We start from the raw sequence: 23,236 nt of genomic DNA on the forward strand, positions 1-23,236 counted from the left end.
ACACATATCAGATCATCAATTTGTATGGCAATGTTTTCTTCAAAATAGACTCTATATCCTTCTTCTTATCAACTTTTGAAGTCTTAGACTTGTGTTTGAGGGGAAATTTAATTTATTAAATAGGAAGATGGAGGTGAAGACCAACTAAAACAGCACCAAAATATATTGGATAGGTAGATGATAGATAGATGATTGTTAGATGATGATGATGAAGAAGATATAGATGGATAGATAGATAGATAGATAGATAGATAGATAGATAGATAGATAGATAGATAGATAGGTGATAAATATGATCAGAGCACTTCTAGTTAATAGCCTTTATTTTTCTCACTGAGTATTTTTTTTAGGATGGTGTTTTATGGCTGGAGGTTACCAGGATATTACCTTAGCACACGTTTGGCTTTGAATTTCTTGTGAAGTTCTAGTTTTGATTCTTCTGCTTACAGAATCATTGATTCCTGTCTAAATCTGTTGCAGTGTGCCTGAATACTATGACTACGGTCATGGAGTAAATGAGGATGCCTACGACAGCTACGGTAAGACCTTTTCCTTCCTATGGTTATGAGATCAGAACTACCATCTGTCACTGACAAGTCAGAAATTACTTCTATATCCACCTCCCGGCCCCATTTTCACAGAAGTACTGGCTACATTGATTTATGTAATTTCACAGTAAGATTTGACTTACAGAACCAGTGCAGAAAATTGAACAGATCAATTTTGATCAAAATTTCAAAAGAAATTAATCACAATCATAGATCATTTCTGCAGTGTCGGTGAGCAGCCAGTAGTGCTGCTTTGTTTGAGCATGCCCATTGCTCCAGCCTTTGATGTAACCTCAACATCGTGTCTCTCCTTTTGTCTCACAGATACCAGTAAAATCTAATTTAAAATATTTTTAGACTTATAAGTACAGATAATTTTTATTATGTAATAATCTTCAAATTATTTCTCTATCATATGTATCTCTTAAATTCCAAATAACATTTATCGTGTGAGCATTAAAATTTGATAAAAATATTAGTCCACAAAGTTGATTTTGAAGTGCCTTAATGAATCAAGAAAATCACTATAAATTAACCATAATTCTATTTAAACATTTGCTGTGCCTGTGATCGATTTACACAATACAACATTTTGATGGGTCTGGTTCTATAAAATGTTCAGTTAGCAGGTTTGCCTTGAAAATGACATTTAGACATTTATGTTCTTGGATTTTCATTAAATTTATACAAAGGCCCCCTCTTTCTCTGATGGAGAATAAAAAAGACAATGAAGTAATCTAGGTGTTTGGAGCTCCATGTCATGAGAGTGTACTGCTATGTCAGTGTGGAGGAAGAAAGAACAAATGTTGTGGGAAAGAGGAAAGGAAGGTGCAGAAGACCAGGTCAGGGAAGGACAGCACAGATGGTCATGTGGGGAGGACAGTGCAAATGGTCATGTGGGGAGGACAGTGCAAATGGTCATATGGGGAGGACCTCGCAGATGGTCAGGTGGGAGGACATCACAGATGGTAATGTGGGGAGGAAAGCACAGATGGTCAGTTGGGGAGGACAGCACAGATGGTCAGGTGGGAGGACAGCACAGATGGTCATGTGGGGAGGACAGCACAGATGGTCATATGGGGAGGACCTCACAGATGGTCAGGAGGGAGGATAGCACAGATGGTCATGTGGGGAGGAGCACATCACAGATGGTCAGGTGGGGAGGACAGCACAGATGGTCAGTTGGGGAGGACAGCACAGATGGTCAGGTGGGGAGGACAGCACAGATGGTCAGGAGGGAGGACAGCACAGATGGTCATGTGGGGAGGACAGCACAGATGGTCATATGGGGAGGACCTCACAGATGGTCAGGAGGGAGGATAGCACAGATGGTCATGTGGGGAGGAGCACATCACAGATGGTCAGGTGGGGAGGACATCACAGATGGTCATGTGGGGAGGACATCACAGATAGTCATGTGGGGAGGACATCACAGATGGTCATGTGGGGAGGACATCACAGATGGTCATGTGGGGAGGACATCACAGATAGTCAGGAGGGGAGGACAGCGTAGATGGTCAGGTGGGAGGACATCATGGATGGTCAGGTGGGGAGGACAGTACAGATGGTCATATGGGGAGGACCTCACAGATTGTCATATGGGGAGAACAGCACAGATGGCCATGTGGGGGGGGACAGCACAGATGGTCAGGAGGGAGGACAGCACAGATGGTCAGGTGGGGAGGACAGCACAGATGGTCAGGAGGGAGGACAGCACAGATGATTGGGTAGGGAGGACATCACAGATGGTCAGGTGGGGAGCACAGCCCAGATGGTCATATGGGGAGGGAAAGAATAAAGATTACAAAGAAGAATGGAGTCATCCTTAGAAACAGTCATTACTTAGGAACACCATAGCACACTAGCAAGAGATAGGATCCTAGCCTATGATAGGATCTGCATCACCATCCTCTAGAGAACATTCTCACACATTGCCTGCCTTTTCAAGATGAGGAACTAAGGCTGTAGCATTAAGTGACTTTTCCTCAGTGGAACAGTTAACATGAAACCCCAAAGTGTCTGGTTGACATTTCCCCCTAAAAATGGGAGCAGTGATTATCGGGGAAAGAATAAGATCTGACACTTTTAATCTTGGTAAGGTCACCACTGCCCAGCTAGGTTGAGGTACAGGGCTGAACACCCGTGGCATCCATAGTTCCTTAGGTTCAACAAGAAAATAGCTGTCTTATCAAATTCCAAGCCTACTCCTCCTTGTACAGGAATCAAGCCACATACCTTGTCCAGTTAGTGACCAAAGATGATACAAGAATAAGATACAAACATAGTTTTTCTGCTTTCATCAGTGAGGGTGCTGAGGTGTAGCTTTTGTTGGTCATCCTGAATCCAGGATCATCTAACAACCAGCCACCTCCACCATTCCCCTCATCTTTAACCCAATGAGATCAAAGTCATGTACCTGAGGTGCATCAGACTGTCTTAGTTATGGTTTCTATTGCTGTGAAGAGACACCATGACCATGACAACTCTTATAAAGGAAAAACATTTAATTGGGGCTGGCTTACATTTTCAGAGGTCTAGTCCATTGTCATCTTGGGGGGAAGCATGGCATCTGGGAATATGGCAGCATGCAGGCAATCATGCTGCTGGAGAATTAGGCATCTTGATCTAACGGCAACGGGAAGTAACCTGAAACACTTGGTGTGGCTTGATCATATATGAGACCTCAAGGCCCACCTTTGCAGTGACACACTTCCTCCAGCAAGGCCACATCCATTCCAGCAAAGCCACACCTCCTAAGAGTGCCACTCCCTGTGGAGGCCATTTTCTTTCAAACTACCACACAGAGGCAAGATCAGTGCTTTATCTGCCTTGGTCTCGGTGGCAGTTTGAATGAGAATGTCTCCCATAGGCTCATATGCTTGAGTACCTGTTCCCTAATTAGTGGAACTCTTTGGGAAGGGTTAGGAGGTAGGGCCTTGTTGGAGAAAGTGTATCACTGGGGGCAGGTTTTGAGGTTTCATAAGACTCGTGCTAGTCCCAGTGTGAGCTCTGTCTTCTATTTGCTCATCAAGATGGAGTTCTCAGCTGTTCCTGCCTCCATGCCTTTGTTCCTCTATCATGGACTCTAACCCTCTGAAATCATAAACCCACATTAAACACTTTCTTGTAAGTTGCCTCTGCTATGGTTTCTTATCACAGCAATAGAGAAGTAACTATGATGACCTCCAAGGTCCATCTCCCAGGTATGTCCCCCCAAATGTCAGTGATGACCTTGCCCAAGCAATTGGTGGTTAGAAAGGTCTGAGACTGATAGTCAAACTGGCCATTTAGAACAGACCCAGGCTAAGTATGTACCTTCTGCCTTCATCCTGGTCAGCAAGCCTTCATGGAGCCACCAAGAAGCAGGAAGCAGCAGAAAAGCATTAGAAACCATGGGAATACCACTTTGATGAGATTGTCAACATTGTCTGATAGATGTGGGACTAGTCTTACCCGGAGAACTCTCCAGAACTATTAAGGAGATCCTGGGTACTGCACAATATGTGCACAGCAATGTGGATGACTGCCACCCTCATGACATCATTGATGACATCAGCAGTGGTACTGTCAAAGCTCAGCTAGTGTAAGAGCAACATGAGAGTGTTTCAACAAATGATCATCTGATGAAGAAAAGATACAAACTTAGCTTTTTATAAATGTATTCTTCTTTTTTGCACATAGGCGTTGGTAGGTGCTAGCTTTACGGTGGTGTACAAAGTAGATATTATTTTTCTATGGCTCCTGTTGTTTCCTGTTCAGTAATAGATGGCTGTATACATATTACACCAGATTATAATCTTTATGAGTTTAGAACCCAGAATTCAGATACCAAGTGTTCTGAATTGGCATAGATCTGTACAAAGTTGGAGAACACTATTCATTTAAAAATGCTTGTTAAGTGGCTATGAAATGTAAGTGATGCTCTCAGTGGTGGAATACTACAGATGAAAATCTCCTGGAACTTCTTTTCTAATGAGGGGGTAGATTATTATTCATGAAACGTCTTGAGATTTTCATCATGGTCGTCATTTTTCACATTTGGTATGTCGGTGTAAGGAAAATAGCTGCTGTCTTTCCTTAAGGAATCATATGCAGTGGAATCAGTGCTGCATTTGGTGATGTGCAGCAGGATGGTTTGTGAAGGGATGAAAAAAATTCAGTCCTAAGAGAAAAAAACTTCAATCAGGGAATGAACCAACAAAATGAATAGATAGTTCTCAGATGAAAAAAAAATAGAAATAGCAACAAACACAAGAAAAATGTAATCAACATATTGAGCCATCAGAGAGATGAAAATTGAAAATACTTTAAAATCCCCTCCCACCCCTGTCAGAGGGGATAACATCAAGGAAAAAATATGACAACAGATGCTAGTTGAGGATGTGGGGTAAGAAGATCCCTTATTTGCTGCTGGTGGTAACATAAATTCATTTAGCCACTATTAAAATAATAAAGAAGATTCTCAGAAAACTGCAAATAGAATAGCTCAGTTTATATCACCCTGGAGTATATATCCAGAGGACTCTAAGTCCTATCATAGAAACACTTGGACATCGATGTTATTGCTACCAGACTCACTACAGCTAAGAACATCAACAGAAAAAGTAGAACATGGCAAATATACACAGTAAAATATTGAGCTGGATAGGAAAATGAAATCATAACATTTGCAAGAAATAGGTAGAACTGAAGATCTTTATATGAAGGGAAATAAGCTAAACTCAGAAAGACAAACAACACATTTTCGTGCGCGCGCGCGCGCGTGTGTGTGTGTGTGTGTGTGTGTGTGCATGCATGTGGTAACTGAATATTTACTGATTTACTCCATAATTTTAAGAATGCAACATTTTGTTACATTGCCCAGGTTAGTTTCAAACTGTGGATTCAAGTGCTTCTCTGCAGTTAAACTCCCAAGTATCTGGGACTCCAAGTCTGGGCCTCTATTTTATACAGTTTATTTTGTGTATCATGAGATGAAAAGAATTTTTGTCTCACTGGGTTTCATGTTTCATTGTTGAAGTAAAAAATACAAATTATATATTTGTAGGTGACATTAAATATTAAATGCTTTCCTTGCAACACTATAATACTAAATTTAAATATAACTAAATATTTAAATGTATTGATTATAAAGATCACTTAATATTTAGTATGTTATCAGATCTGTTTTTATTAAACTAATATTTATTACATTTTTAGAATGTATTATTTTTAGAGAATGAATATTAGATTGGTAAGAATTTAAAATCAGTTTCTGCACATCTAAAATATTTTCTAATTAAATCAGAATTACTAAAATTATTTTGGATATGTCTGAATAGCTCATAATTCAATGGGGAAGTATTTTAATTACAGGCCAAGCACCAGCTTACCCAAGCAAGACTTCACATGAGAAACACCCTCTTCATTCTCTCTGAGATTGACAGCTATGAATGGACAGCAATATTATCTTCTCAGAGAAAAGAGCTGTTTATTAAAATGTATTTAATGTATGAACCAGAGAGCTAATTATGCATCCATTCGTTAGTGGCATTTTAAGTGACAGCTGTGTGGAACCAAGGAGGATAATATTAATACACTATCTTGAAATGAATGGAAGCAAAAAGAAATTGGGGGCTGTATTTCAATCCAGGGCACCGGAGTGCGGCTCTTCAAGTAGATTGCAGAACACGAACATCCTCATTTTTCGTTGAGGAGCTTGATGATTATTATCCCAGTGCGAAAATAAGCCTGCATTGATTAATCTGTGAAAACAGCTAAAGAAAATGAAGCCAACTGGCATTCATGCCAGCCCTGGGATTGAAGAACAAAAAGCCTGCTGTATTTAACAGTAAATAGAGATACACATTTGAGAAATTGATTTTACAAAAGATGAGTTTTCTAAAATTGCCATGAATATAAAAGCCATTGGAAATAAAATACATGCAAACAGTTTGTTTGTCCTAGAATTTAATATTGAATTTTTTTTTTGTATTCCTGAGAATAATATCACACAGTGCAGCAGGCTTTCTCTGGGCTGCCAACCAGCTCCCAAATCACGACACGGAGACTTATTATTAGTTATGAATGCCTGTTTTTAGCTTATGCTTGTCCCACCAGCTCTTATAATTTAATTTAACCTGTTTCTCTTCATCTACCTTTTACCTCAGGGCGTTTTTACCTTTCTTGCATTCTGTATGTCCTACTTTTCCTGTTTCTTCTGTGTCTGGCTGGCTGGTGGCTGCCTGCTTGCCCCCCCACTTCTCCCTCTTTTTATCCCTAGTTCTCTGTTCTCTCTTGAGCCCAGATTCCTCCTCCTACTTCTCTCTGCCAATCGGCCCTGCCTATCCCTCTACCACCAGCTCTTGGCCATTCAGTGCCTTAGGCAGGCAAAGCAACACATCTTTACATGGTTAGAGTAATATTCCACAACATTAACAAATGTAACACATCGTTACCTAGTTAAAGTAATATTCCACAACAACACAGAGTTATTTCATCTTAATGTAAAATTTTGAACTTTATTTTTTTTAACTGAAAGACAACCTACAGGAATTGTGTTCAAAAAGTATCTTAAAAATTCCTTTGTAGATGGGTGTCAGTGGCACATGCCTTTAATCCCAGCACTTGGGAGGCAAAGCCAGGCAGATCTCTGTGAGTTCAAGGCCAGCCTCATATACAGAGCGAGATCCAGGACAGGTACCAAAGTGACACAGGGAAACCCTGCCTTGAAACCCCCCCCCCAAAAAAAAAATTCATTTGTAATTTAAGAATAAACTAATTTTCCCTTATACTATTTCAGAAATTGCAATTAAATGACATCTAATACAGTGAGTTCTGATAATACATGGATATCTTCTTTCCTAAAGGCAGCATAACTTGAACAATTGCAGGGTGGCAGGAAGATGGCTCAGTGAGTTAATGTCCTGGCACACCAGTCTGTCAACCTGAGTTGGGATCCTCAGAACTCAAGTGAAAGCTGGACACTGTAGCAGTCACACCTTTGCCTATAACCCCAGTGTCTCTTCTCCAGGAGTATGGGAAGCAGCCTCAGGAGACTCTCCAGAGGCTAACTGCCTGGTTTACTGAAGAGAACCTACCTCAAACAAGCAGAAAGACAAAGGCTAACACATAAAGGCTGATCTCAGCTCTCCATAGGTTGCGTACCCAGAAATGAGTGTACACACACACACACACACACACACACACACACACACACACACACACACAAACACACCACCACCACCACCACCACCACCACCACCACCACCACCACCACCACTTCACTACTTCATTGCCTAGTTGGTATTTTTTACATTAGCTATATTTAAGATTTCAGTTTTGTTTTGAACTATCTACTCTCAATTGAATAGTTTAAGGCAATCTGGAAACCTGCATCTGCCTATGTTAGAGATTGTCAATTCAATTACACTGGTAAGCTTAGGAAAAAAAAAAGAAAAGACTAGTTTTAACTTTTGATCAGCTATGTCAAAAATCTTTTGAGACAAGGACATGTGTTAAGGATGATTTAAAAGCTTGTTGGACACCACGAGCTAGTTGGGGGGTACACAATGAGATAGTACTATTCTGTGGATGATTAAGAATAGGGTGCAAGAGCGGCACTTGTATCTCCAAAGCAATCAACATGGAAGCACAGTCTCCATGATCCTGGAGCTTAAAACCTGGTTTTTGTTTCTTTCTTTCTTTGTTTACTAATGGCCATGCTGAGTGTCTTTCTGGGACCAAACACTATATAATAATTGAAAAGAGATGTAAAGGAAGCTGGTAGATAGAAGTTGAGTTTCTTATCAATGAAGCAATGTAATCATGCCCACCTTCTTCACTGAACTAAAGGGAAAGAATTGTAATTTAGTACTCGATATTACCAATTGATTCTTCCATGTGTTATTTCTCATACAGTCCTCTTGTACTTTCCAAGTCTGTGGATGAACTCTAGATGGACAATAAAGTACAGTTTAGATTCAAGTGAGATAAGTTTCTAAATTGCATTCAGTTGTCACTCACCATTCTGTTTTCTACCTTCCATAGTGCTAATTCTTTCTTCAGCTGGCTTCATTGTCTCCTCTTTTATTGAGATGAGATCTGAACTCTACAATAAGAAGATGTTTAATTAAAATATTGTGGTCCTCTGTTGTACAGGAGTGAGTCACAATAGACTCATTGTCACCGGCATTTTGAGCTATGTAGCAATTTCAGGCAAATCTGAACTACAAGATAAGATCCTTCCTTAAAAACATTACACCATACCAAAGTAAAATAATGAAGGTAGAAAGCTGTTTCTTCTCTCAGCTAAACCCACTGATCTATACTACTCATAGATTAAAGGTAGACAATAGTAATCCTTACCTCATAGGAAAATTGTGAAGCTTGCTGATGATCTATACTAAAAGAAATTGGCATCATAATGAGTTGCAAAACTTCTAAGCTTATCATATCCTTTATGAACAGTTTGAAAACAACCAGTAAGTATATATTTGAAAGGCGCTTTTCTATGAAGTGACTCAGAGCCAGGATAGCCATGTGACTCTTGTGAGCCACATTCCTGGTTCCCTAAGCAGATTTTGACAAGGGCAGTCAGTTTGGGTTCCCAGCTAGGTTAGTATCTTCATCAACATGAAAACCTAAGAAGAAGCAGTTAAGGGTACATTTGGACTGAAGTAATATGTTACCAAAACTACACAGAGAAACCCTGTCTCAAAAAGAAAAAAAAAATTCCTCCCGGTTCAGTAACACCAATGATTTCTATGCACTTTTCATTCATGCTGTTCTACTATGGGACTGCCACTATCCAAAGTCCCTTTCCTTATAGGTCTCAAGAACCACTTTAGAATTAAGGCAAGATGATAAAATATAATTAATGTAGGAAAGTCTTTAGAGAAGGAATGATCTGGGATAGGTTCAATTCCACCTGAGTTCCCAGTGAATTTGTAGATTTGCTCAGAACAGCCTCATCTAGATCACTACATGTTAGATGTCGATCTAAGTTCAGGTAAAGGATGAAAGTTTGTGGTTCCCTCCTCCCCACTTTTCTCAAGGTTTTCCTAAAAGACTGGCTATAAATGTGCTATAATCTTTGAAGTCTGACACACGTTTTTCTCTGGGTTTGTCCTTGACTCTGCTCATAATCAGAACATAGGCTAATGACATGCATCATAAAGGAAAAGTTGATGATACTGTTATTCATAAATAAATATGAACTCAGTTCATGTTTTATAAATCCTGTGGTAGTCTAGTCATTTCAGTGTGGCAGAGAGATACTTAGCACCCTCTCTGAGAAGTAATTTTTTATTCATTTATTTTATAGTCCAGCCAATGTTTCTCATACAACAATCCCCTAGATACTTAGAGCACCATGTTTACTCTGTTATTTACAATAAGACAGACAGTTTCAAGCTTCACTGTGAGGATATTTTTAAGTGACTTTGCAACAGCATGATGGGACTAAAAATAATTGACTATGAATCCAAACCTTGTACTTAATTTGAAAATATTTTTGAAATCTTAGTGTGTAGTAAATGGACTCCTAAAAGAGCAGCTAAACTCCAAATGGATTTCTAAGTTTTATACCTTTATCTTTCTCAAAACCTCCAGCATAATCAACCTTGTGATGCTTCCTCTCACTCTCTAGTTTCTGTTCTTGCCCCCCCCAACCCCGCCCAAGGTTCCATAGTTGACTCAGGTTAGGATGGCCTTGGAGTTCTTAAAATCACGTTTATTTTAATGAAACTATCATAGATCACAAATATTATAGATGAGGGGTGAGACACTAACAACAAAAACTTTGAAAACATAGTCAGTTGTGACAATGGGAAACACTTACTGAGCTGGAACTCTTGAGAAGCCAAAGTACTGCACATGCATGTACTGCTACTGATTGCACAATGTGGTGAATGTCATGGTAACCGCATCAAACATGGGCATGGTGGGAAAGACACCGAGGAAGGAAACTGGACACAAAAAGAAATTACAATTCTCCAAACCCTGATTCACTGTTATGGTTGGGTTTAATGTAGAAAACAGAAGAAAGGTCCCAATTAAGAGACATAAACCCTTGGTTTCATCTGTTAATGGCAAAGAATCTTGGAAAGTCTAACACTTGCATTTGCTGAATAAGAATTCATTTTTTGCTGCTTGCCCAACTTCATAGTTTCAGTTATTGTGAGCTAACAGTATTATTCATTTTCCCAGCTTAGAGCAAGGAGACAAAAGCATTGTGTTCATTCACACAGATGAATACTTGTGTGTGTGTGTGTGTGTGTGTGTGTGTGTATGTGTGTGTGTGTGTGAAATGGAATGCAATGTTTAAAGATAATGCAGTACAAAGTCTTCAAATTCTCAAAGCCACTTTCAGTGGCTTCTCTTCTCCAACAAAGCCACATCTAAGCCTTCGCATAGAGCACCACCACCTGGTGATCAAGGATTTAAGTGCCCGAAACTATGGGGATCATCTCATTCAAACCAGCGCAGTCTTAAATAGTGAACACAGAATATTTCAGTCTTGACTATCATTTTTCATAATGATGTTTCCATGATCATCTCTGAAACATCTGTTTAAATGAAGTCTTTTTCAAATATTGATATATGTTTGATTTTTTTTATATAAAATTGAGGTCATTATCTTATACTGAAAACTAAAATGTTCTTATCCCTATTTAGAAGCTTTTAAAAGCTAATTGCAAGATGCATCACAGGGCAGAGGACCTGCATCAGTTGCCCTCAGTGAGGTTTCTCCAGCTGATAGTTTCATTGATTCTACTGGTCTGGTTTTACAAGTGTGTCTTTCTTTCTGGTACTTGCCTTCTCCAGTGTCTGCTGTCTGACTCTGAAGGAGTAAATTATAAGTGAAAGACCTAGATATGCTAGTTTCTAGAATCACATAGATTGTTGAAATAAATCCACCCACAAGCAAAGGGGAGGAAGAAGCGGGTCACTTTCGGGAAAACGGTCAATACAGTCTCTATTTCCCACAGCTCTCACATGCTTGGCTGGCTTTTGATATTTGCTTTTGTTCTGGAGTGGTAGTCTAAGTTCCATGTCACAGACAACTCTTCCTAGTCTCTTAAGAGCCATTTTATTTTCTGAGTGGCTTATGGAAGAGGGGATATGAGAAATCTTTCTGTACCTACTCACCTACTTCAACTTTCTCTGTCCTGGGCCCTGCTCATCTCCCACTTTGTGTAGTGAGGCTTATCATAGATCTCAACTCTGGACCAAATGAGAGGCACTGAAAAGATACAACACACAGATCCTGCATTACAGAGTGTTTCAATTAATTGGTCCGTGGGACTAAGAATAGGCATTCATTTTGTTTTGCTTTGAGTCTTATTTGATTCTCGAGATAATCAGGGGCTAAGAACTACTGGTTTACTATATGCACTTTGTTTTAGAAGTTTGTATTGAAAGACTAAATGACCAGATTACATTTATGCCCTTCTTGCAATGTTATAGCATTGAAATCTAACACATAACAAATGTTCATTTATCTTAGTACTAAAATGTTCTCTTCTTTGGAAAACACCAGGGAGGTTTAATTTAAATGGCTATCATGTCATGGACATGTACATATCCTTGGTATAGTCTCACTTTCTGAAACAGTAAAAGGTTTTTAGCTTGCACTGTTGAGATCATTTTATTATTTTTGTGTTAGTTAACCGTTGTTTCTTGGAAGATGTTAACTGTGATTGTGAAATCACATGAATGTCACTATCTTTCTCTTACTCATAGCACCAGAAGAATGGGCCACAACTCGTTCCAGCCTGAAGGCACCACCACCAAGGTCAGCCAGAGGGGGATACAGGGAACACCCCTATGGTAGATATTGAAGGTCCTCTTCACCTGTGACCTCCTCAGAGACAGTTCATAGCCTCTGGTCTCCACATAAACAGCAACAAGACAAGTAATAGTCCTTTTGTTTGTTTGTTTTTTCTATTCTAGGGATAAATGCTCATAATTATCCCCACTTATTTCTTGTATTTCCCTCAATACTGTTGACGTGACATTGAAACTAGTATTATTTTACAAAACAGACTGAAAAAAATCATTGGCAAGCATAGTTTATAAACCATTCAGTAGGATGATACTCTCTTGGTTGTTTTTTTTTTAACTGTTGTGTGTAAAACCCCTTACCCCTTTTTGTTTTAGTATCATTTCCTTTTTCTTTTGTAAGAAAGAGCATGAATCTGTTAGCAGATTTTGAGTCTCAACCAACTAGCATAACCTTTGTCTAGGGTTGATAAAAGACTGTAATATGATTTTGAACTAGCTGATAATAAAGTTGTAGATAAGATGTTTTAACCTGTCTTTTAATATCTGTTAGTCAGATGGAGATGTTCAATATTAAGTTGTAAATTTAATTTTTAAATGCTGTTTTAATGGGGTTGAAAACAAGTGGCTACTGTATGTATGTAGCTAACTGAATTTGTTCAGTGTTTTAACCTGTATTTGTTAAAAAAAAAAGAAAAAGAAAAAACACACATAAAGTTCCATGTGTAAGCTTCTCTAAATAGGCACCACAATTTGTCAAATATGTTTGCCATAATTTGTCAATAAAGCTGAAGGCTTTTGTAAAAACTAAATTTGGAATTACTTGTTTTCTAACTTTAAATGCCTGCTTTATTTCTTCTTCAAGAGATGCCTAAAATGTTTTCTATTTAAAAATTACAAAAATGAACCCAAGTCTGTTTTAAGCTATCTGTGTAATACTTAAAATGTATTAATAACTTATGGTTGTTAAATAATTTAAAAGTTAACAAACTAAACTGTTACATGAATCATGGTTAGTAAACACTAATGTATAACATGTTAATGGAAGAAATGGATTTAGAATAATAAATGGATTTTAAACTATCCTCTAAGCTTTATCTTGCTAAACACAAATTCTGATTGACTTGTTTGCACTAGCCTGTCTCTCGTGAGAAAGAGTAATGGAGTATAAAGAGGTAAGATTACCACTTACCACTGTCTAAATGCCTAGTTCTTCAACCTTTGAGTTTCCCCGCACATTAAATATCCCATCCAACATGTAAGCATTGCGTAGATTCACTTTATTGTTTTCACTCGAAGGAGTGCGTGGACTTCATTTGCGTAGTTTCTAACAGTTTGTTTGACAAACAAATCATCAGTGTCAATGGCTAGTTGTTGCTATTCAACCTCAAAAACTTTATTTGTAATTTTCAGTGCTAAATATCACCGCCCTTGAAGGCAGTTTAGAGGGCTGATATTTCTTTTGAGACTATCAGACTTGATGGCTGATGATTATTAAGGAAATATGTCGCAGGACTCACAGGATGACTAAACGTTAAACAGGTAACACTAATAGTAACTGTAAGTTTGCCTATGCAACAGTAATGTTAAATATTCTCAGTTATTAAGTTCCTGATAGTTAAAAAAGTAAACCTACAAAAACATAACAAATAGGTCTATAGGCTATTAAAACAACTAATCAACATTAACTAGAGGCACCAAAATTATTTTACAATATATAACCCTCAAGGTAATAAACAGAACTAAAATTAGCAATAACAGTAATGCAACTCTTGCTAACATCAAACGTAAGCTAAATTTTGATGGAGAAAAAGAAAGTGGAAGACTGGATAGTAGGGATGGATGCCAAAACGGTTACTCCTTTAACATAGTTTTTTTTGTTTATGGTGGCTTTTTGTCAATGTGATTGGTTTACTTTTTTCGCTGCTTATCAGCTGAGGCATTTTGCTGTTTAGTTTCTTGCAGCTGGAGTTGCATGCTAATAGTTTTATGACGTGTGTGTCTGTCATCAATTAAAACTGTAAGCATTTGCCTTTTATAAATGCTGCTCAGTTATGCTTTTGTTTTCTATTCTTTCTTACTATTTCAGGTATGCACAAAGAACACCATAAATGGTAGCAGCTGTGATGGGCTAAGGAGGATAAAGGTAAGCTGATGGCTGTCACCTTTGACATAATCTTTACCAAAATATGACACGTTTTGGTATACTGAATAAGCTTAGATTTTTGTTAAAAAGCTGAATAATACTTATCTTTGCAATAAAGATATGGCTTGGCAGTCAACTGGCATGAAAGGAAATAAGAAGTAGTGGTTAATATTTAGCCCTTTCCTTTGCAATGAATTTTTCTTCTACAAACTATTCTCCCAATTGTACAATCACAGTATTAAAACTTTTAGTACTCTGAAGATACAAAGTAGAAAAACATAATCTTTAAGAAAGGTTAAGAGGAAGAGAAAAGGTGTTCAATTTTTACGCTATCACCCCCATCCCTTTTGACCAGTCAGATAAACACCACCCAGCCTTTCCCAATTGGTCCTCGAGTGATTGAAAAACTCCTTGTTCCTCAGCCGCCATTTTATTTGATTTAGCAAATAGTTATTGAGTAACAAGCACTAGAGGAAGCTGAGGCCTAACTTCTGTACACAGGGAGCTGAAAATATTAGCCAATAAACTTCTGAGTGAAATCCAAACACAGACAGTTATGAAAGCCGCAGGCTGACCAGAGGCAAGGAAAACTGAAATGACTGTGTACAATGTCTAAGGAAAGATTAATACCCCCAACCCCAGCTTTCTGTCTCTGGTCATTTGTTTCTTTGTTTTTGTATTTTTTAACTATATAAATACTCATTCTTTGGGTGAAGCTCCAAGGGATTCTAGCACCTGGGGTGAGCTCGAGAACTTGGAGGGACTGGAAGGAACAGAGGAGACATTATTCCATGGGGAGGAAAGAGCCCTTGGGGAAGGGAATGGGCTGTTGGAAATGCCTCTTCAACTCACAGCCTTGGAGATCTTTAAGGAGAACCTTTGCAGAAGCACAGCCAGGAGGGGGAGGGGTTATTAGACAGAAAACGTCTGCAGGGAAACAAGGTCAAAGCCACATGGAGCCATTTGTAGTTATATAGGCATGTGTTCATATAAGGTGGTTCTCCAAATTCAAGTTGTTCGGATAACTACAGAACACTCTCTGTGGAAGAGGCGATGGTGTGTTCCCCCAGGCTTATTAGAGGGAGCAAGGGTGAGGCTGTTTGGAAGACCCGTAGTCATGTGCAGGCCTTCTGCAGAAAGGCAAAGAGAGTTATACACACATGAAGTCATCTGCAGAAAGGCAGGGACCTCACTAACTTGGATGCAGAAATGTCAGTAGACACAACCAAGTGGAAAAGAGAGAACAGTTGGTCCCTGCCACCTCCAAGACTCAAAAATCAAACCACAAAGTGAAAAGAAGGAAAGTAATCCCTTGAGTTATACAGAAATTCATGGCCTAAATTAGTCTGCATCGCCTAAGGTTATTTTTCCCTACCTGGAAGAATACACAGAGTAATATGAAATCAAATTTAGGAACAGGAAAACATGATTTTATATATACATAAGCATGTTTCTTTACTGGATAATTTACCAACTCTTCAAATAATTAGAAATGAATACAGTGGGATTCTCTGGAGCTGGGGAATGAAATTTCTCCTAGGTTAGAATGACAACCTTTGACCCAGTGTTCTTAACAAGATGCTTCTCCCATAAGCAGCAGAAAGCTATGCTGGGTTCCACTGCCAACATCATATCTGCTCTCAGGAACTCTAAGTGATGCCTGCTAGATATGGTGAATATTTTCATGTCTGAAACCATCTCATGCAAGTGATGGGATTTGCACAGCACACTTCAAATCAATCTTTGTGCACTCTGTGTACATACATTCTGAAGCTCTGTGTGAACTTCCTATGGATTCCTTTAGATGATGAAGTTTCTATTGGTCAACTGATAATCCCATGACAACTGGGAACTCACTGAAATACCAAATTTGAGCCCTTAACAAAGTACTTTAAATAATAGTCACATTGGTAATTAAGAAAGTTTTGTGCTTGTGTTTGTCCAAGTTTTACTATACTCAAGCTTGGCTAGATTTGAATCAATTTGCTTGCATTTGAGAACTTAGCCAGTGATTTCAAGTCTTGATATTTAGATAGTATTCACCTTTAGTTTATTAATGGACCCAAAGCCATTTGGCTTGATAACAACTGAACTGCAAACCATTTTTAAATGAAGGCGACATAAAATGACATATAAATATTCTTGGAAATTCAATGAAATAAATCAATGTTTTAGAAATATATTAAGTTCTCGCCTTTACTCCTTTAGTGGTTCATTTAAAAATGACTTGGGCTTGTGTTTTCAAAACCACACATGCCCTTGGAAAGACACCCTTTATAGCATTCTCTCTGAGTTCATGCAACATAGACATACTCAGGGTTTGGTTCTCTTTGGTACTGATGGAACACAGAGCGCTGGTCAGAAGTCTGAGTGGGCACCATGTTCAATTTCAGGTTCCAGCGTGACGATACCTGTTACTGAAACCATTGTTTGCCACTCCAGCAGACTCCATGGGAAGGCTTAGTTCTTACTATAAAAAATACCACAGTAAATGTGTGGAAATATGCAATTATAAGGCAATTTATAAATTAATTACATATAGATTAATATGTGATATAGGGCAGAACATCAAAAATAATAACAGTAATCATGATGCAACCTTTTGGGTTTGGTCACACATGCCAAACACAGGACCAGAAGTTTTACATAAATACTACTATTAAACATATGTCATGTTTAAAAAAAAAAGACACATGGAATAATGCAAGCATCCCCATTCTGTAGAAAAAAACATTAATTTCTTACTGCTAATAAGAAGCAAAGAATATGGTAAAAGAAAGTTTTCTGTCCCACATGCTATTGTTATTTTTACTCTTTTATTACTTAAGAATTTATATTTTTAACATTTACATGGAAAGGGGCAGGTGAGATGGCTCAGCAGTTAAAAACACTTGCTGCTTTTACAGAGGACTTGATTCCAGGCATCCAAGTAGGGGTTCTTAACAACCTCCTGTAACTGCAGCTCCAGGGGATCCAATGCCCTTTTCTGGCCTCCATGAGTACCTGCACATTTGTGGCATTCACTTACATAGACACACAAACACAATCATAAATAAATTTAAAAATAGTCATATAGAGAGTCATTATTTTGAAGAAATTTGAAAATATGAAAACCTCAAATTTACCCTAGTTTTTATTCTGTAGCAATAAAATGAATACTTTTTAAAAAAAACACACAGTGGTGTTTTTCTTTTACTTTGAAATGCATTTTTACTTTGCTATCTCCACAAACATCATCCTTCTAAAATGTCTGACTCAGTCACTGAAAGACACAGGTAAAAGCATCACACGTTTGTCACGAAGCATGACTGTCGCCTTTTGTAGAGTCAAAGATTCCATCTGTAGTCTAAGCTCCATTTGACGTGATGATAAAACACTCACATAATTAGATGAGCACAAAAGCAATTCCAGGCCTTTGTTCTGCAATCAAAGATCAGAACTCTATTTAAAAAAAAAATAGGGTCAATTTCAACACAGAAATATTGCTGTGTAGCCATACAGTCATGTGTTAGGCACACAGCTGAAGGAAGCAGCCCATCTGAAACACTTTTTAAAATCTCTGCTGCTAGGATAATATATTCCATTTGTCTGGACGTTCTGGTGTCCCCATGAATAGCTGATTTCACAAACAGTAGTGTCCTGGACTGACCAACACTAGTCTTCTACATTGAGCTTGGAGATTAATTTCCTGGTTCCTTATGCAGAATATATTAATTGGTTCTTGAAAGATTGTTTACTGTGAGAGAGAAAAGGTCACTGTACTTAATATGCATTTTACATCTGAGTCTTTTGTACTTGGTAAGGAGAAGGATTGGGAGGAAATGAGATGTCTGATTCACACACACTACACATCTTAAGAGGTTCTGGTTTATCTTATTTATACACACACACACACACACACACACACACACACACACACACACACACACACGGGAGAGAGAGAGAGAGAGAGAGAGAGAGAGAGAGAGAGAGAGAAGAGAGAGAGAGAGAGAGAGAGAGAGAGAGAGAGAGAGAGAGAGAGAGAGAGAAAACACCCCTTTAAACTTGGTTAGCCAGCTACACATCAATAATGTTTTATGGTTCTGATCCACTGTGTCTCCACTTCACGGTGCTACGTGATGAATTATTTATTTACTTACAATAGAGACTAGAGACAGATGGCTCCTCTTCTCAGAATCTTCCTTGAGATAGGATCCCCACTAGTTTTCTGCCACCTTAGTGTCTCTTAAGGTGACTTCAACTGATGAGACTATTCACTCTCCCCATCTCACTCTGTCTGCCTCACGTGGGAATATCACGTTCCCTATCCTGTAACCTTATAGCCTGACTTTATGATGTTCTTCATGTTCTCTGAGGCCATGGTGACCTCCTTTCCTAATACCCCCCCCATCACGTTCTTAGTAACACGTGGCATAGTAAAAGGACAAGAGAGAAGCTCACATTCTCTTCTTGGGAGAAAGGTTTGTGAGATCATGTGCAAATTGTCATTCTTTTCTATCTAAATTTATTCTAACAGCAACATAAACACATTTTTAAAACATATTAATGGGATATCCTATAATGAGTTGGTGCATGTTATACTGTATAATGTTTAAATCAGGTCGAACATATCTATCAGCTCAAATATATTGCCTTGTGAAGAAAACATGAAAAACCATTTTCCTGGCATTTAGAAATGCACAGTAGCATGGCTGGTGTCTGTAGTCACTCCCCTGAACTGTAACAGCAGAGCGTTTTGCTCCTGTCTACACATAACTTAGCACACGTTGGTTAATTTCCCCAACCCTCTCTTATATCACTTCAGCTCTCAGCTTCTATGAGATCAACATTTTTGCATTCTACACATGGTTTTCTGTGCCTGTCTTATTTCACTTCACATAATAATCTCTAATTCCATCCATGTTGTTTCAAATGACAGGACTTCATTCCTTTGTATGGCTGAATAGTATTCTGCTATGCATATGGACTGCATTTACTTTATCTGTTCATCGGCTGATGGCCATTCTGGTATTTCCATGTCTTGACTACTGTGAATAGAGCTGCAATGAACATAGGAATGCAGGTATTTCCTCAACATACCCATTTCATTTCCTTTGGCTCTAACTACTAGTAGGATTGCTGAACTGTACCATAATTTTATTCTTAGTTTGGGTTCAACTTTCATAGCATTTTATATAATTGCCATATGAATTCATATTCCATAAAAGGGTTCGAGAGTTATTTGTTATAATAATCATTCTTATTGGGTTGTGGTAATAGTTCATTGGGAATTTCATTTGCATTTTCCTGATGAAATAGTGTTGGTGAGCTTTTTGTTGTACGCCTGTCGGATGTATGAACAATGTTTTATTTAAGATTTGATTTACTTTTTATATTGTGTGGATGTTTGTGTGGACATATGCATATAAGTACAGGTGCACACAGAAGCCTGAAGCCTCATAACTCCCTGGAACTGAAGTTAGAGGTGGCTGTAAGCCACCCAAGTTGGTTGCTAGAAATTGAACTGGGGTCCTCTGAAATATCAGTGAATGCTTTTAATTGCTGAACCATCTCTCAGGCCCCCCGTTGCCCTGCCCCACTGTGGGCAATAATATTTAAAACATATATATCACACTTTCTTAGAAACTTCTTTAGAATTCTTTTATCATTGATGACTTCTTAGTATAAATTGACTGAATTTCTAGCTGTTAACTCTTTGTCTATTAAAAAAATATCTCTAGTGAACACTGAAAATTATAGTCTCCAAAAAGGGCAGATTCTACCGTGAATGGGTAATTTTCAGAAGGGCTTTATTTTGTTTTATACTGCTTTAAATGATTCAGTTTTATGATTGTTAAAATAACATGTAACAAAGTTGGTGAACAGAGTGCCTACTGTAAAATTCAGGTATATAATGCCACTTCTTAGAAATAATTTTTTTACTTTATCTTCTTTACCTTCAGTATTTTTTTTCTTCTTCAGGTGATGTTTATTTATCTGAAATAAAATGCTAATAGATAAATACAGTCAACATTCCAGGGGTTTGGGTTTGATATTTTTATTTGTTTATTGCAGTTCACATTATGAAGAAAGGGCTGTTCTCAAATTTCTGTTGGGCTTAGGCTGGTTGCAAAACCATGATGTTCCTGCCTCAGTATCACACATGCTAGGATTACAGCTGTGCACCATCACAACCAGGTTAAATACATGGGACTTCAACTCTCAGAAATGAAATGACTTTCTGTTTTAGAGGGACAAAGTAATCTGAAACCCAGTCTGCCAAAGTTAGTGTGTATGTGAGGATGAAGGCTGTATAAACTGGCTGGGAACAAGGAATGAGCTGGAGTGTGAACAAAATTATCTTAAATTTCTCAGCTGCAGTTTTGTCATAGGTAAAATAGTCATAATAATAGCGTTAGCACATAGCATCATGAGATGAAATAAAATGATACCAGTGATTGATTGCGTTTTCTCCCAAATTTAGTTGTGATGCCCTCAAATTGGTTCTTTCTCCTTGTCAACAAATTCTAAATATATTGACATCTTCATAGTGTATTTCAAGTGGGCGTATGAAAATTTATCCTGTAAGAAAGCCTTAGAATCCAGATAAGTTTTCTGCTAGAAAAATTTAATGTACTTTTTAAAATATTCTAATTTTAATAAAATATTTTAATTCTAATACTAATATTTATGTAGTATAATGTCTTAGAACACAATTATGAAATATTCATTATCATATTTATTCTTTAGCCACATATGTCAGATAAATATTGGGAATTATAAGATACTTATATTCACAAAAATCCTATAAAATGATGAAAATACAGATATATAAATATGTCCTACGTGCCAAAATGAAGGTAATTCCAGCAGTAATTTGGTACAATTGTTAAATTAATAATGTAAAGAAAATGGCTGATGCAATGATGGCTAACATATTACAAATTGTGGTTTAAGCACCTAAAAACATCTTCATTTATTTTCCCAATATCCTTACATATGATGTAGATAATCCTGGGTGAAAGTATTTACTTTACACAAACCTGGCATCTGACTGCCAGAAAACCTATATATTGCTAAATACATAAGCCTTTTGATATAGGGATATAATAAATAACCAAGTAACATAAAACTTCAATAAAAAGGAAAGTAAACTAGGAAATTGTGTGTCTTAAACAACAACCATGGTCACTTCTTCTTGAAGACATGCTTTCTTGTATTGGTGAGTCTCTATGTATATTCTTGCAAAATATGGTACAATTTCCGGGTGTTATCCCTTATTCTATCAGACAATACAACTGAAATGTGCATTATCTTTTGTTATACTTAAGATGCCAAAATAAAACTGAACACAGAAATAAAGGACAAACTAGACTCAGAGAGAGAAAAAAATAAGGGTCCATTCTGAGTGCAAGGGGATGAGAAACAAGGTTAATCCTACATCCTCAGAGCAGGCTTTGGCTCCAGTCTCCACCACATGCAGGTTTTCATTAAAGACCATATCTGAATTTCCTGTGGCACCTCAGCTGGCCTTGTGCTCTTAGCAATAAGAGCTTACAATCCTGCCAAGTGGCTGTGTCTCCATTTGTGTGTCATGGTGCCCAGAACAGGACAACTATTTATCACCATTTTCTTAGGTCATTGAACTTTCCCATGTGACTTTTACAAATTTGAATTTTTCTATGTGTACAATATTAAGTAAACAGTGCAGGTTGATGACAACTCACGATTTTTGGTAATTAAACTCACATTTTAGGAAATTACAAATACTGTACATCACATCTTTGGACTGGTCCAGAGATTTAAAAGAAAATTTAAATCTAGACCTGGAGAGAGAGCTTGGCAGTTAAGAGCACTGGCTACTCTTCCAGAGGACCTAGGTTTGAGTCTCAGGTCCCACTTAGTGTCTCACAACCATCTGTAACTCCAGTTTCAGGAATCTAATGCCTCTTCAAGCTTTCATGGACACTGAACAGGTGTTCTTGGTGCACAGATATCATGTAGGCAAAACACTCATGCACATAAATAGTGGTTTTAAGAAACAAGTACAGAATCAATGAGTGCTGTTTCTACAGGTACCTTACCACACTGCCTTATAACACCACTGGTATTTTCAAGTGACAGTGTCCAACCATTTATGTTTTTGGAGTCCTGTAACTTTATAGTGTACAGTGCTACTAGAAGCGTTGATTCTAAAGGGGGTTTGAATAAGAATTCATTGCTCATTTAATGCATTTATGTTATTGATAAACTTTTTAGATTATTATGATAACAGGTTAATTGCTATAAAGTTTCTTGATGAACCTGGTACCAGGCATTGGGACTTTCAATTCTCTAGGGCTTAACTCTAAGTTTTTTGTATATCTTAATATCCAAATGACTTACAGAATTGATAGTTTTCTACCAGTAACTGTGTGGTTTCAACACAGGAGATAAGAGCAAATAACACTGTATTGATAGCCTGTGACTAAATGAAGGACCCTTATTAAAGAGTAGTCTTATAAAAATCTACAGCTAAAATATTTGCTAAGCTGACTACATCCTTAGCTACCACACACTGAAGAGTAGCATCAAGGGCTATATCTCTGTTAATATCTCCAAGAAATATTTGGAAAGAACAGACAGACTTCACCTTCCTCATTGTAAGAATCAGTGTCTCCTAGAAAAAAGTATAACTTTTGAAATCTAAGCCAGGATACTACTTTAGGCTGATGGGAGGCTGTCATCAAATGAATACTGAATAGACATGTAACACTTTGCCTCTAACTCATTCATGTCTTATATTATTTATGTATTATCT

The 23,236-nt window shown here is 37.8% G+C and overlaps 1 protein-coding gene across 5 annotated transcripts in view; it reads left to right on the plus strand.

Annotated features, from left to right (window-relative positions):
• The window catches only part of Khdrbs2 (KH RNA binding domain containing, signal transduction associated 2), a 522,706-nt gene that overhangs the window by 491,934 nt on the left and 7,536 nt on the right, over nucleotides 1-23,236 (plus strand). The window contains exons 8-11 of one of the 5 annotated variants that reach the window (XR_006066591.2): nucleotides 481-539; nucleotides 12,273-12,444; nucleotides 14,401-14,457; nucleotides 19,376-19,519. Coding sequence is in view for 2 of the 5 variants with exons in the window: in XM_042265820.2 (XP_042121754.2) it covers nucleotides 481-539; nucleotides 12,273-12,370 (157 nt within the window). In the remaining 3 variants the exon portion in view is untranslated. Of the gene's footprint in view, nucleotides 1-480; nucleotides 540-12,272; nucleotides 13,546-14,400; nucleotides 14,458-19,375; nucleotides 19,520-23,236 lie in introns of those variants that run through there. The other 4 variants (XR_013046800.1, XR_013046799.1, XM_076557974.1 and 1 more) reach the window with 4 other exon arrangements.

The sequence above is a fragment of the Peromyscus maniculatus genome, chromosome 21 (genome assembly GCF_049852395.1).
Source record: "Peromyscus maniculatus bairdii isolate BWxNUB_F1_BW_parent chromosome 21, HU_Pman_BW_mat_3.1, whole genome shotgun sequence".
In the NCBI taxonomy this organism is placed as follows: domain Eukaryota; kingdom Metazoa; phylum Chordata; class Mammalia; order Rodentia; family Cricetidae; genus Peromyscus; species Peromyscus maniculatus.